Here is a 17,020-nt window from a genome sequence, read left to right on the forward strand (position 1 = left end):
CGTCGAATCGCGCACGTAACAATAGAGGATTTTTCATTCGTGTAGAGTATGTTGAAATGAGTTCAAGGACCCAACTAGGCACTGGAGGCCGCATACAGTCACCACAAATTTGGACGATTTGCGAGGGGCGGGGTCGTTGCAAGCATTTAACTTGCCACCCCCCACTGATGCATGCATTTAAAAGCTCTCCCACAAGCGGTGCTGATAATTGTTTATATTAAGTAAAAAAAACAAATTACTCGAGCTCTCAGATCTTCCGAGCTCTGTGATTATACTAACAAACAAGGCCATCAATATCCCACCACGAGGGCCAATTATATATGTTCTTTTAGGAGAATGACGAGCCCATTTTTTAAATGTCCATTAGAAGGCAAACTTTTTTCATTGACAGCGCATGACTACCTAGGAGGAGGAGGAGCGCGCTAATGGGTGGGAGGAGAAGTATGGGATGGGAAAAATGCTGGAAAATTCTAGTCAGAAGCACAAGCAATTGTTTTACCTTTCATTTTGAATAACTCATTAAAAAGGCTCACAAAATAATTTCCTTCCAGTAACAGGCAACCTATTCACATTGACATGTAGGTAATCATCCGCACGACTGCACATTCAAATTAGAAGAGATTAAATGAGACGGTTCAAGTTTATTTTGTATAACGAAGAAAGAGCTCAAAAGACCAGGAAGTCTCAGGTGAACATGGGGTGGGAAATGACCATCAACAATTGATAGCCAGGGCGCCACGGTGGTGAGATGCAAACTCCCTTGTCTGGAAACAAGAGGTCGGGGGTTCAATCCTGACCCTAACGATGCCTATATATTTGGAGTTTGCATATTCTCCCTGCGATCGCGTAGATTTTTCTCCGGATCCTCCAGTTGTTACATCCACATTTAGAATCAACATGCGTTTACAGTATTTGGCTACAATAAATGTCCACGTGATAACCAACTTCGATGAGCTATCATTTGTGGCCAGATCGCTTCTGAAAAAGAGCTATATATCTCAGTGGGTCTTACCTGGTAAAATAAAAAAAAAAGTTTTTAGTTTACAAGTTAAGTACGATTTAATCCGCGTGTGTGTAACTTCACCCTTTAACGTCTAAATAAATGTGAGAGTTTTCATGTTTAGCTTTAAACTCCACCAAACAACTTACAGAATTTCTCATAACAAGTTGCATTTGATCTGGATTAGAAGCTTTCGTGACTGCAGGAATCCATATTCTTTGGTTCCTTCGGTAAAGTGACGTAGGTATAAAATAAAATAAATCACGACGTTTCGGGCACAACACAAGCGTGTCTGCCTCAGCAGCAGACTGTGCTTTCCCACCTGATGACGGACACTTGTGTTGCGCCCGAAACGTCGCGATTTATTTTATACCTACGTGACTTTACCGAAAGAACCAACGAGTTTGCTTTTGCTGTAGTTTATGTAATTTTGGGGGTTTTTTGGCTTTCGTAATATTTGTTGAATCTGGTTACTCTTGTAGACAGAGACGATCCTTTGACTCTCGATTTCTCACCTGATGAAATAGAATAAAGGTAACTTGGTACAAAGAGATACTGTATCAAGGGAATAGGAGGTGGAGCATTAATAACAATTGGGGAAACCCCCTTGCTTTGCAATGTCTGTTAACAATTAAGGGCTTACATGCTAATCTACAATCCTCAGGAATGTTTTTGTTTGTTTGCAATGCTTTCTAAAGCGCTTATGCACACGTGTATGGAGCCTGATTGACTTAAGTTTAAAACAACTTGGCTAGCTTTGGTACACTCTTGCAGTGATTTCATCATTACTGATGGCATCATTACTGATGGCATCATTACTGCGCAATTGATTGTGTCACAGATTGCTCATCCATTACATAAGGATGTCAATTACTGTTGAAAGGGCTCAGATGTACCGGTTTTAAACTGTGTTTAATTGAGGCAGTGTTCATCACTCAGCCAAAGTACACTGTATGCTCTAAAGAGAACATTAAAGACTCAATGACATGACTTATCACAGCAGACTACTGTCCCAATGTCAACTTTGAAAACTACCCACAATGATGAAATTTGAAAACACAAAACACTTCCCCAATGTGAGAGCTGAGCTTCTCCAAAAAAACACACGATGCATGATCCCAATAAAACTACCAACAACTTTAAAATAAAAATCACACCTCGGATGTTACGCAAGCCATTGTAAGGAGCGCTCGCATTGTCGCTGCTAAGCGTTTCGTCTTTTTGCAACAATAACTGTGGGGTTGAGCAGTGGCATTCGTGGTTGGCGCACACACGGTGCTATAAACCCAAGCAGGGGAGATTTCACTACAGTGGAGAGAAATATCTGAACCCGTTCCGGGTCTATCCTTCACCGACGCAAACCGAGCCAGCGCGGTGAAGCATGGTCAAAGCACCCCAATGACCGACACAGCATCTCGGCATGATGGGGGAGGGGGGAGACCTTCATCCAACAGTGGATTGACCGTGGCCGGCAATGACAGTGACGATGACGGGTGCCTGGCATGTTAAACCCGCTAATCCTTTGCCAAACCGTGAGGTGCAGCAGCACCATTCATGGGCAAGTTGCAGCAGCTCTGATGTAAAATTCCGAGGAACGAATTTCAGGGAAAACCCCAAGGGGGACAAAATCTCTCAACTGGTTGGGGGAGGTGGGGGGGGCGACACACTCGTGTGTGCTACCGCAAAAAGGGAGAAAGAGCGCAGGGAGAGATCAAGAGCTCAGGCAATCCCAAGCCACCGCACCGCAAAAACCCAATCGGAATGCGTGTGCCGGCAGCAAAAGAGCGAACTGGGTGAAAGTACTGTACGGCGTTATCTCTCTGAAAAGAAATTTCCCCTTCAGCAACAAAAACAAGCGGAAGTGAAATAACTTATTCGTCGCACGTCTTTTTTGTTTTCAAAGAGTTCTTATTTTTAAATTGCGTGTTTTCTCGAACGAAAATATGTATACGTCCGATGTAATAAAATCTCTGAAAGGTAAATATGCGTTCGTCTTTTTTGTTGTTCTTGTTACAAATATATGTGCGCAGGCAGCCAGCCAGCCAGCTGGGTAGGGGCATATTCTGTAAAATAATCAGGGAAAGCGTGAGAGCCACTCGGGAAAAAAAACACAATCGTGCACACCTGCTCAAGCGTAGCCAAGTGGCGTCGGAACAGCGCCCACCCCCTCTCTACAAGATCCTAGCGTTAAGCGGGAGGGAGGGGGGTCAATGTGAGATGAGCTGTACACAGCTGGAAACATTTAATCCAGAAGTGTGTGAAAGCACAGTCCCGCACAAAATCCAGCTTCGATGACACATTCACAACCGATTCATTTCTTCCGGCTGGCTCTAAGACGCTTCCGTGCGAGACTTACACAACGTTTCTCGATGTGCGAGCACTCTTCTAAGCTATGCTAAACTTCTGTAAACTCATCATCGAGGCTCCTCTATGAAGCTCCTCGTATGGATGATGAGGTTTCCGTATGAAACTCTGCAACGTGGATCCTCTATGAAGCTTATGGATGAGATGTGCATAAGGGTTCTCAAAGCCTTTAAACACGATTAAGACTTCTGCATGATATTCATCACTGTGGCTGCTCTCTTACACTTCTGTATGTGGCTTCCTAACGAAACTCTTCAATGTAAATCCTCTGAGGCTTCTCTGAGTTATACTCATATTTCCCTATGAAAGTCATCATTCAAGCTCGTGTTATAAAGATTGTGTACGTGGCTTCCTTACAAGACTATTCCGTGTGGAACCTCTGAAGCTTCTGCTTAAAGCTCCACCATTAAGTTTCTTCTTGAGACTTCAAAGTGGAGCAATGATTATTCTATTCGACTAAGCATTGCATCCGTAAAATCAGTTGTCTGCACGCAGAGTTAAAATGCTTCCACCAAATGGGTCGGTGGCATTGTCACGTAGAGATTACGTAACTTAACTGTACCACTCTGGTTATCCACATGAGACCAATGATGCACCACAGGTATGGTTGTGTGTGTTTTTTGCGTCAAGGGTCTATTGCACAACACAAGGCACAATGACAGGAGGTTGAGATGGCATTTGAAACGAATTGTGCCTTTAGCAGGTAGGGTGTGGCCAGCCACCATGCAGCTTTGTACTTCATAACTTGAGAAACAATCGCCTAAAACACGTTTGGGCACCTGAATCACATTACCCACAATCCGGTCCACCTTTTCCGGCCTCACGACCTCAATGGCATCCACATCAGCCCAACTGATAAGGCTAACAAGTAAGCTGTAGATATTTTCCCTGCAAAATAAATTCGTTCCTGGCCCAACCAAAATAATACACGGCCCTAAAAAGCTTCCATATACAGCACACACACACACCCCCAACGATCTTAAGCAAGCAGCTGCTTTTGTAAAAGATAATGACGAGGGACAACTATCAGCTGTAGGGATCACACCCACAATCAGCATCTTATTTGAAACCTCGCCCTTGCTTTTAAAAATAACATTGTTGTCAGCTGTCTGAATAATGTATACCAATAGAAGCACGGAATGGAACTTATGTTTTAAGAAATATATATTGAAGAGGCCAGCTGATACAACTTGGACTTTTTCCTACATCTGCTTGGAGAGAAAACACATATCCTATTCATCCTATACACTGTCATCTCTAGGATAAATATCCCAAAAATCATCTTGAGAAGCTTTTTAAGTGACCGGTTGGCTCATAGTATTTGTTTGAAGTGATAGGACGTCTGGATATTTTAAGCATTCGTTTCACAAATGTGTGACAGCATGACTCGGGCCCATTAAAATGACATGGAGCAACCAACTGTAGATTTATCCTGGGCGTGTACACAGAGAGGCCTTAGCCATTGGATAAAGTCCAAATAAGTGGAATGGGTTTATTGTTGCTGTTTGCACTCATGCTATATCGAGCTTCTTGTTGTTTTTGGCCTCTACTAGATAATACAGGCAAACAATAAAATACAACGAAGGAAATAATGCATGTTTGCATACTTTTGTTAACATCTACCACTGGTTGGTAGATGAACATGTTACACCAGTTATGACACACACGAGCAATCATAAAGTTTTTATGTTCATGGAAACTATACCTCAATGACCGTCGCTTTCATGATAAAATTATGCTCCACTTCACTTGTTTCTATACCGTGCATGTTTATGTACAACAACTATTTTGTCAACCCACTGCTGGATGAGGGCCTCCCATTGGTGTGCGGGTCATGGGGGTTATTTGACCCTACTTAACCACGCTAGTCAGTGCGGGTTGAATGTGAACAGCATAGACGCTGGAGCATAGCGACGTAGTCCCACAGTCTATAGCGCCCGTTACGCATGTTGGTGACACGTGAAAGCACTATCTTGTGTCAATGCCACATAGCTGTTGGGATCCGATGACATCTGGAGCATTCCAGATTATTTGGTGGCAGGCATGGTGTTGTGAGAAAATTATTTAACTAGTACAAAGTATATTCTTGGTTCTTTCGGTAAAGTCACATAGAAGTAAAATAATAAAAAATAGAACATAATAAATGTCAAATTTTTATTGTATTACTTTATTATTTCCCTTCTACGTGACTTTACCGAAAGAAACAAGAATATGAATCCCTGCAGTCACAAAAGCTTTAAATAAAAAAATAGTACAAAGTACAGACATTTCCTTGGCATTGCTCTACGCTACCATCTCCAAACTCCCGACTTAGTTGCTGGCTAGGGCCCAGGTGAAAGCCAGAGGTTATGGAAGTAGAGACCGCAAACCCAGGTGCTCACTTCTTGCGCCCGTCGGGCAGGAACATGCTGCTGTTCCTGGCGTCCTCGGGCGCCGCGGCCTCCGAACTGCCCATGGTGTCGATGGCACTGTCGCTCTCTCCCTCGTCCTGCGTGTCGGCAGTGAGTAGCAGCAGAGGGCCTGCTCCCCAGGTCGGACGCGTCTCCATCTCCCCGTACATGATGGCGCTGCCGTTGTTGGCGGGAGGGCGACCAGGACGTATGTGACGCTGCCGCAGAGCTACGGCTGCACGTGGGAAGGCACAGGGGAAGAAGAGAACAGAGGAGGCATGGGCATCAGTATCCGGTTACCGACGCAGCAAACGTGGCAGAGAAACCCAGAGCAAGAGCCTCCCGATGATACCTGGAATCTACGCGCTCGTGCACACACACACATGCTCCTCTCTGAGTAGATGTGTATGTAAATGTGTATTACGTATGTGCCACTGCTTCATGTGATAAAACTGAACGAGTGGAAAAATAGACTCGGATATGAGAGTACATCCGAAAATAGATCGTGCCTGGACCGACCAAATGAGCCAGCCCAATGAAAATAAAAAAGCGTCTTATTATTACACGCTTTTATTTAACTCACTCTGTCAGTTGTTGTTGTTGTCGTCTCCTCAAATCTTGTAACTCAATTATTACTCAATTCCCAATGTGCTATCGACTGCAAACTTGGAATAATTATGTCATACTGATGACAATACTATATTCTATCATTAAAAATATATTTTTAAACCATCTTTTTTACATGTTATGTTTCGGCTTGGATCTAATTGTCCACGTTCAACTCACGTTGGCTGTAAATCACCACGGCCCCTTACATTATGGCAAGCCTCGGGGCCACTTTCTGGAGTCATGGATATCTGCCATTACCAGTACGGTACATGTCATTAAAGCGTGTTTAAAAAAAGTATTTTTAAATATGACTCATATTTTGTTTACTGTTGTACCCGCTGCAGGAGTCCCACTATGGGTGTGCGTGTGCCCAGGAGCGGGGACCGACGGCACAGTGGCGACATTGTGTGCGTCTCGCTCCTATCCACCCCCCCACCCTGAGTAGGGGGCCCGTTGTTCTATGCACGCGTTGACACAGAGGACAGGTGAAACGGCGAGCGCCAGCCAGTCGCTTTCCGCAGTCGTTGCGAGGGGGGCGTCTCGCATTACGGTGTCCCCATGACGAGGTTCGGTTTCGAGGATGAGATCACCTTGGTTACAACACCACACCATGCACAAGCGTGCAAAAGACCTCGTACAGTTTTCAACAAGACCCCCATGGGGAAAAAGGACATCACTGTGCTCGAATTAATCTCACCGCAATTCGTTTTTACGAGTTGTTATGAACGCATAGGTTTACACATCGTTAATATAAGCCAGGCCAAATCGCAAATATACTCCGGTAGTTAGCTTTAATTTTTAGACTACCTTTGAAGACTGAATAAAACCGGGTGACTCCACTGGCTTGACAGCTTTGATGGAATGTAAGGCACACCTTATAGCAAGGGCCAGGCTGGCTCACACTGAACCTCGAAAAAACACCCACACCACCACATTCACCACTGGCATCAAGTAGGGACGGACGGCTGTGGGCAGCACTCTGGGTAGCACTTGACGAGTTATGCGCTGACTCATCCACTCTGGATTAACGATGGTGGGGAGCTGGGAAATATGCGAAAGCAAACTAAAGCTGCCAAAAAGTTGCACCATCAAACATTTATGTGTGCCCAAACGACTCGCTGTATAAGTCGGGTTTGCCGTACCTGCGTTTCAACGTATGCAAAGCGTGATCCAAAAATAGCACAGAGGTCATTGTCACAGTGGTCTTTGCTGCTCTTATTGGGAATGGTATCAAGAAACTTACGACAGCTGTTCCACAGTCAGACGTAAAAACACGGGCATGGCCAATGTCAGATTCTAAACACAGAACCGAGACCACGAGATCGCTGAGAGACATTTATAATTAGCAGTACTTTGTTAAATCCTGCCTGGCATGACGGTTTCAGATGAGGGAGTCATTTTCTGTAATATCAAACCACAGCATCACCAAAGCTTACGTTATGAATAGCCAATAATTTTAATGTGGTCTGCACCACAGGCGATATGCAAATATTTACCACTGAAAGTTTTTTTTTTAAGTATCATTTGTTACTGCTTTTTTTAGCCTAAGCAAGACTGTTGCAAACAAGGTATGAGAGTTTATCCAGAGCTCGTTCATAAAAGAGGAATAATAAAAAAGTTAACGTAACAGTAACTATTTACCCAGGAAGGTCTCTCAAGTGAGTATCAATATAGGGCAGTGATCTTTTTCAGGAGAATCCTGCTTGAAATGTTTGACCAATTCTCACTCAATATATTTGTACCATGGGAGGAAACTGAAGTATCCAGAAAGAAAGAAAAATCAGTGAGACAGAAAAAAATCTGAAATCTATAGAGACAAATTAAAAGGGAGTTTTACTTTAACCAGTCTATTTTGTCCTGCTTCCTTAGGAGTTGGCTCCTGGCAAAAAAAAATAAAGGCAAGCAACAAACAAAAGACTTAACAGAAATGATCTGACACGTCAAAATGAGTTTTAAAAATAATTTGCTTGTGCAAAACAGCCAAGGTTTTTGCAGCACAAAAGATGAATTTGACAAGATACTTGTTTTTGTGTTTTAAGGGACTCGGGGTTGTGGTGAATGCACAAATCGTGTCAACAGGTAGAGTCAGTCTCCCCCCCCCTTCGGTTTTATGATATGTGCACGTTCGCGTGTGTGCAGCCAGAAAAAAAACGCTGAGACTTTGAGAATAGTTAAGGTTGTTTGGACAGGCTTTCTGATAGTCAGGAAATATCTGAAGGCAGGGTACAACCCGAGCATTATCAGCCAGCCACCAGTTTCCTGCCACTTACTGCCATTCCAGTTCGAGCCAACTTTAGTTTGACACAGCCCAAACATAAACATTCCCTTCTGGGCCCTGCCTTTTCACTTGTATCTTTGCCCAATGTTAGCAAAAGGTCACGATGCATTTGATTCAATGTTGATGCTTTTAAACAACTTAATTCAAACTGGATGTTTTTTTTTCAAGCCGGTATACTCTGCAATCACACTACTCTTCAATCACAACACACATCCTCACGCAAAAAAGCAAATCAGTACAACGCAGGCTTAATTGAAAAACACAGTTCTTTAGAGAAAAGTGACAGCGTTTGAATTAATCAGCCAGAAACCACATTGCAGTGTTGGAACAGAAACAGAGCGTGCATGTCTTTCAAACTTTTTTTGTCCACATTACCTCTTAAAACTCCCGCAGTCGCACAAGGGCCTATGAAAGCAGGCACCATGCGAACAATCCTTACCCAGCTGAGACCCCCCCCCATCAACCGAGACGTGTGGGTAAACAGACGCCCTTGGCAAGCCATGGCAATTACTGAACATAGACTGCACGATGGGTCGCCCTTACCCCTGGCTCTCTCTCTCTTTCCCTGGCTTGCTTTATATTACACCAGCCTCAAAGAGCGAAGCTGTTTTTTAAAGAGCCCGCGTTCTGTTTTTTTAAATATCCAATGCTGTGAGAGTGAGGCATTGGCTTAATGTCTCGGCATGTATGACTCACCAAGATACATATATCTAAACGTCATGAAGTTATCCATTTAGTCCTTTGTTTATAAACAACGGTCATCAATTATGCATGCGTCATTTACACAGCAGCACAACTATGCAAAATGGCTCATACCACTGTGTCTTCACCACCAACATCCAAAAAGTGATTATCTTGATAAGACATCTGACATCAACACAAGAGGGTTCAACTTACAGTTTTTGCTGTGACATTGTGTCTGACATTGGTTTTAAAGGTCAAACCAGTTACTCAAATCAACTGGGCAAAATATATAATCATAATTTACAACCATTTTGTCAATACTGTACAGGGTGGTTCAGATGTCGTGACCCACATTTAATTATGTTAAACGTCTTTTTTAAAATTAAGGTTTCTTTAAAATAGAAATGAATATGCAGAGGGAAAAACCCGTCAGGGGTCAATAAATTGGGGGGGGGGGTCACAATACATCTTGACTGCCCTATACACCGATGGATGGTAGCCTTCCCACACCGTGTCGGTCATGGGGGTTTCTTGACCATACTTGACCATGCTGGTCAGTACAGGTTCGTGGCAGGGCGGGGGTGGCATGACCAGTTTAAATATCGCTCGCCGCTGATGTTAGCCATGGCCAAGAGTCAAGCCGAGGTCACTTGGTTTCATCGCGCCTAGTGAGCTAACAACCACTGCAACACGGCTCCACCACATCCTTATGGTACTGTACTCGCCATGCAACTGGAATATGTTGTGCACGACGGTGGTTGAGGTGGAAAAAGGACAGCCACCCACCCTCGATTTTTGCCACGCAACTGTAAAGCGACGCTATTAAATTTGGTCAGCGATTGGCAGCAGTGAGCTAGACCTTCACGCATGCCTTAACTCCACCCCGACACATTAAACCCTGGGGAAATAGCTTGCCAGTATGTAAAACAAATTAAACTTTACAACTGAAGGTGGGGTGTGCATATACATTGATGCACGAATTCCCACTGCAGCCTGTGTAACACGACTCCTCTAAACTGGGATGTCCTGTTCTAAAGCTCAAGAGTTGCACTGCGGGGAAGAGTACAATGGTGCTTTGAATTGCATGCGTCTTCCTGTGTTTGCAATTGGGAGTTAAATATTTTATACACACACACATGCAGGCACATTGTAAAGGTAATTGCAGTGCTTAATTAGTTTCTTTGGTGGAAATGTGATGTTTGCGTAACCTTGCATATTATTACAAGGAACTGGTTTCGCAGGGTTTTATAAGCACAAATCAGGGTGGGAGCAAACTGGTTAGTTAAGTTTGTTATTAACATTGCAGTCGACGTACACAATAGGCAAAGGTCATGGGGCAAGGGCCATCCTTAAGCGGCTCTGAAGTAGGTCCATTGACTGAAACGTTAGCCGACTCAAATATATATTTATGTTATGAAGGCAGTTGTCATAAACGCGGTTTGTTTTTAGCATACGTACTCAGCAGTAACATAAGTGCTCCGGTGGGAAAAGGAACCTTCCATAACGATGGAAAATGTATCAGTTGAATCATCACTTCTTATGGCTCACTGAACAATTATTTCACGTTCGTTTTTTTTACTAAACTACTTACAGGAAATGAAGCGGTAAAATGTGAAACCGTGTACACTCGGCCAACACATTTGAGTAATTACTGTGTATAATTAAAGTTTGTATCACTCATCAAGTTTGTATAACTCATCTATTAATGCAGAATAACCAATTGTTTCAACACGCAATGCCGCCGTTAATTATTCCATTGGTATTTAAGTATCCCATTGATTACAACAGAATGTGTCCACAGAGTGCACAGTAGTTAGGAGTCGTTTGGGAAGTATTGCAGCTTGTTCTGGATAGTATAAAGAAAACTCAACCTTGTGTTTTCTCTTCGCAAGCTATCACGTATCACGGCCCCCCTTTTATGTCTAATGCTGCCTTTAGCCATCAGAGACTCGGGGTCACCCGGGATCATAGCTGGGGATTACATTAGCATGTGTCCTGGAGGGCAGGATACTTTTAAAAAAGGGTACTTTGAGGATGAGGGTGATGATAAGCCAAAGCAATTAGCACATATACATTGATGTAAACACAAGACACTCAGTCACTAGGTCAAGGCGTGGGTAAATTGGGTTAATTCCCCCTCCGTCTAGGTCTGGGAGAGGGGAAAATGTTGTTCTGTCTTTAGTTACAGCCCATGAAGGCAACTGGACCAAATGGCCAACTCTTCCAAGCATAACTAGATGAACTGAAATGACCAAACGACCTTCATGACCAAAGCGGCCAAAACTGAAATCATTATTTAATGCAGTACTGCGTTTATAACATTGTACGTACATGGTCCATCACTTTTTGGGTACAATAGTGTAAATTACATCACTAACGTGCACTGACCACAGTGGTGAAGTATGGTCAAAAAACACCCACGAATGGCACGGCGTGGGGGGATGGAGGGAGGCCCTCATCCAAGCAGTGGATTGACGAAATCAATGGCATTGTAATTGAGGGCACTTTAAAAGAAAGGAAATATCATTTGTGGAAACTATCAAGGTGAGATTGGAATTCGGTAATGTTATTTGCCTAAACGAGATGATCACACGCCATTGTGATATCACACTCAAGCAATAACAATTGCTGTATAAAAGTCAAAACAATAGTCATAACAATAATACATCACTATAATAGGGCCCCCAATATTGTTTCTTTTTGGAACACACCAGAAAGATATATTACCCATCAGAATGGGACCACAAAACTCCGTGGGTAGAAGAAAAAATAATGATAAATTATCATCTTTCATCGCCTGCCATTCTCTCTCCACTGCTGGCTTCTCACTCTTCTCCCCATTCGGATGATGATGCCATCACAGCAGCAGCACCGGCTACTACAGGCTGGTCCAGATATCTTGTAACCCCCATTTAATTATCTAAAACGATAAAGTTCATTTAAAACGTATATAAATATGCAAAGGAAAAAATACATGGGGGTCAATTAATTGGGGGGGGGGGGGGGGTCACAAGATATCTGGACCCCCCTGGTACAGTACGAGTTAATCCTCTGCGCTGTCAACTTTTACCCAAGTTTAAACACAACACAGCACATTCACTCTCTCGTTTAGCTTTAAATTATTATACATTTTTATTTTAACAAACTACAGTACTACAAGCACTGTCGTGCAACAGGAGGGTCAAATCCCCCCCCCTCCATCAATCAGCGCAAACATCGTCACCCCAGGAGCCGCATTCACAACACAGCGACATGTTAACAACCGTAGGTAGCCACACGACAATGAAACACATCATCACCACCATCACCACCACCAACGATAGTCGTGAGCCGTGCTCAATCCACTGCTCGATGAAGCCCACTTTTCCAAGCCGTCTCCATCCCTCCCGAGCCTACGATGCAACATCATCATCACAATCGGACCACTGCTGGATGATTAGAGACGGTCTCACGCTCCTGCCGTCGTGAGCCATCGTTACTCCCAATGAAATATCCCACGCGAACACTCACCTCAATCAAGCAGCGACGTCTCCTTCTCAGCCGTGTTAAGCGATCTACTTGTGGAACCTCCGTCTCCACCCACGCCACCTCTCTCGTCGTGTCTCTCCACCACCAATAATCGATGGGTAGAACACCTCGAATCGGGTCGACACGCGCGCCGCCGCCACCAACAACAACACAACAGGGAGCGCAATCGCTTCCTCCTTCCCTCCTGGCCTCCACCCCCCCAACCCGGCTACTCTTGCCCGAGTGAGTAAGAAAAAAAAGTGAAACTTTACGCAAGGTGGGAGAGGCCAGGTGATTGTTGTACCCACCCCCTGTAGCTGGTCGTGTTAAACCACGACACTTCAACTCGCTGGCGGCTCCTGAGTTGTACGACGATCACTCACTCTCTGCTCCGTCCGCCGTTCTCTTCCCTCCTTCCTTCCTTCTCACTCCACCCCTCCGCAAACAACGCCACCTCCTCCCGCGTTATGCTGCACAACTTGCCCGCAGCATCGTCTCAACGTGAATAAAACACGATCCTCCTCGTCTTGGCGGGAGGGGGAGGAGCCTCGGGGAAACCCGAGTCCGTACGACGGACCCCGCCACCGCGTGGCTCAACTCCCGCTAGAGGGCGCTCTAACGTGGGGCACAAACTCGAATCATCTTGGTTCTAGATTCGAAGCTTTCGTGACTGCAAGGATTCATATTCTTAGGTTTTTTCGGTAAAGTCACGTAGGTAGATTTCGGTCTTATAATGTGTTATTTATGGCTCGCCAGCTCTGTCAGAATAAATACATCATAAAACTCATGGAAATTTAAGGTATTCTATACAGTTTGTTCAATGTTATCTGACTGAATGAAAGGCAGAATTGCGTTTTTAGAGTTGTTCCCGTCTGCCTGAGTGGCTTTTGTTTGGTTACATTGTCATTTGAAAAATAAAGGTAATTGTGACAATGAATTTTTTTATAACAGTGTGTATTTCCACGTAACTTTTGTGGTAAAAACAATGTCAAAAGGAACTATTGGCCCCCGGGCATCTTCACTTTATCAAATGTGGCCCTCTTTGCAAAAAGTTTGGACACCCCTGTCTTACACCATTGGAACCTCATTTGCCAGTCCAACACCATGTGAGACTAGGCTCTAAGGAAAGCTGTCTCGAGTGTGGACCAATCAACTTCAAGGACAGTGCATACATTATCAGAGTTATATTTTTTGTTTGCATTACGACTGCAGGTATTGTGGTCTATGGCTTTATGCAAACATGACTCCTTGTATAAAAGGTGTCAGTTTTGTTGCCAGATAAAAGGGTAAAAAAAACAATTATCGAATCATCTTCTTGGTTTATTCGGTAAATTCACCACGTAGAAGGGAAATAATAAAATAATAAAAATAAAACATAATAAAATACAATTCTCACGACGTTTCGGCCATAACGCAAGCAGCCGCCCTCAGGTGAAGAACAGGGCTGTCGGAAAGACAGCGTCCGAATGAACACCGTTGTGGCCGAAACGTCGTGAAAATTGTATTTTATTATGTTTATTTTTATTATTTTATTATTTCCCTTCTACGTGACTTTACCGAAAGAACCAAGAAGATGAATCCCTGCAGTCACGAAAGCTTTAAATCGAAACAAACTCGAATGTCAGCGTCAAGCAGCGGCACACGTGCCAGAGAAACGAGCGCCCCTTTCGAGACCCAGACATCTCCACATTCTATCTCTGGCTTTTCACATTGCCTCCTCCTTGAAGACGCTGGGGCAACCCATCGACCGCATCAGCACGTCAGTGGGCGCATCTCCTGTTTTGATGGGGCATTAAAGACAAGCCACAGCAGTGGCAGTGTGGCCATGAAACCCCAAACTATTGACCCCATGTAGTACACCATTGGAGTAAGTGCCCTCTTTCACCGGACTGAGGAGTAGAAAAAACTACACGAACTCTCTCCTGAAGCCCTCTCGTGGCTAGCAGATCTCAACATTGGTATTAAGTTTCTGTTCTAGATTTTAAGCTTTCGTGACTGCAAGGATTCATATTCTTAGGGTTACCTACGTGACTTTACCGAAAAAACCTAAGAATATTAAGTTTCTGAACATATTGGCAGATGCAAGAATAGAATACATGGGCAAACCCAATATGATCGTCAATGACATCATGTCGTGGTCTATCCGCTGATGGGTCAAGGCCTTCTTCACCTTGCAGCCACGACTACCACACGAATCACGATCCCGCGATTCAACACTCCATTCAGATTCTCCTACACACAAGCTGATTGAATAGCCCCATATCAGAATTTGAACTTCCTCTCAAGGCATGCTTCCTTCTTTGGCTGCCGGATGTTAGCAATCATGTAAGTAAACTGATAACTGTTATGTAGCTAAGTTAATAACTTACCGCGTCTGACCCATGGGGTTACAGTATTTACTGTAATAATACAAGAGTTTGTTTTACTGATACTTTTGAACAAGAGATAACATATTCCTACGTACGTGGCATTGACACCCCCGTTAAATAAATAACCTACTTTTCAAAATGCATCTTTGGGTCAGGTCGCAAGAATAAAATGCCAATGTGTGTCGTGTACCCTCCTCCATCCGACACAGACAAAGAAATAAAAGTGTCACGTGAACAACGGACCCTAATTATGTTTTTACAACTTCAGCACACCCGGGGAGCAATCCACAACATTTAACAATTTAGTTACCCGATCTGACCCGAACTTCAATGGACTCAGAATACTGGTCGCGAAAGCCTACGTGTCAAATATATCGATTACATACAGACATCGACGTGTAGGATAAAGCCGGTGCATTACTAACTCAGTGTAATGGGGTTGAACTGAGTGAAAAAACACGTGGTTCTGTCTGTTCATGCAGTTGGTGCCCATTAAAGCGACGATTTTAGCTCAGCAAACAGATATGCAGCAGCTGTAAAAGCCTTCTCCTTCTCTCAGTAATTAATCATCGAAGACACGTTTGTGACTTTGTCTCCTGCATTTCTGCTCTCGGCGAGATAACCCGAAACGACACACACACACTCGGTTGACCGTGCTACATTTCTCTATGCTCCCATAATGGATCGGTGTTGTGTGGCACAGATCCCATTAAATAAATGACGGGGAGGAAACGAAGCGGCGAAACAATAACAAAGCGTTGCTATGGTGCCCTGTGTTTCACCAGCGAACACCGCAAAGCAGACGATACATAAACAAGGAGATGGTTCCATCTTCTGTGTCCATCCATTGCTCAACTCGTGGCATCTGCAGCAGCCAGATGAATGCCAGTAAAACGACAGTGATGGTGATGCTGCTGGACCTTTAAATATATATATTTTAATGCACTGCATTTTTTAAAATACAGTATAAGGGAACTTCAGGAGGAGGATATCCTCGCAAACAGGATACACGGTCACTAAAAGCGGTCTCTGATTTAAACGTAAATTAACCATGTACAACCCTCCAGCCCCAAGGCTGATCTTCTCCAGCTGATATAGGCTGTACCATGCCCTGCTGAGTTCCCTGTCGGAGCACCTTCGGGCATTCACATGTCACCGCCTTCAGCTCTTTGGTATTTCTTTGTCTGGCGCAACGGGTGGTGTGGAACGGGTCTGTGTGGTTGCGAGCTAAAGTCAAACGTGCCACCCACCATCCGTTTGATTTAGCACTCCCCTCAGCCCCCTCTCTGTGATTAACGTTTTCCCAGGATCTTTGCACGAGCCCTTTGCGGTCTGGTTGACTCAACATTTTCCGTGCAGTTCATTTTCTCGTGCTCAGCAATCCAACGTGTGAATTTTTGTTGCGGTGAAAATTAAACCCCGCAAAGGGCCCCCTTACTTCACGATGGTCAGCATTGAAAAATGACGCATTGACAATTGCGCTTTCCTGGCCAATACACGGACAAAAGCATTCGAGATCAAAACCAGTGGAGAGGTTTGTTGTTCAGACAAAATCTGCTGGAAAATGTTAGTCTGCAAAGCCCGGAGGCTGATGGACTGACAAGTACAGTATTTCATTTTATGTGGAAACAGGCCAATTTACTTATTTCAATGTCTATCCAATTCACTATTTTGTTCGAATTGAATGCAATTTGCAGTCCTTTGGAATTGCAGATTGCTACCTATACCTTTTAATCTAATCATTTATCATTTGCATTACCAAAAATTCGTTCATCTTAATTAGCATCCTGTCTATGTGATAGCAATTTCTGGAACTTGT

The 17,020-nt window shown here is 43.9% G+C and overlaps 1 protein-coding gene across 3 annotated transcripts in view; it reads right to left on the reverse strand.

Moving 5' to 3' along the window:
- LOC144932754 (rab11 family-interacting protein 4-like) overlaps positions 1-13,316 on the reverse strand; it is a 33,420-nt gene extending 20,104 nt beyond the window's left edge. Inside the window, exons 1-2 of one of the 3 annotated variants that reach the window (XM_078857170.1) lie at positions 13,216-13,316; positions 5,746-5,989 (exon numbers count right to left, since the gene is read on the reverse strand). In XM_078857170.1, the coding sequence (XP_078713296.1) occupies positions 5,746-5,924 (179 nt within the window). In that variant the 5' untranslated portion in view covers positions 5,925-5,989; positions 13,216-13,316. Of the gene's footprint in view, positions 1-5,745; positions 5,990-12,835 lie in introns of all 3 variants that reach the window. The other 2 variants (XM_078857168.1, XM_078857167.1) reach the window with 2 other exon arrangements.
- Positions 13,317-17,020: the final 3,704 nt, after the last annotated feature.

Source organism: Lampetra fluviatilis, chromosome 5 (genome assembly GCF_964198595.1).
Source record: "Lampetra fluviatilis chromosome 5, kcLamFluv1.1, whole genome shotgun sequence".
In the NCBI taxonomy this organism is placed as follows: domain Eukaryota; kingdom Metazoa; phylum Chordata; class Hyperoartia; order Petromyzontiformes; family Petromyzontidae; genus Lampetra; species Lampetra fluviatilis.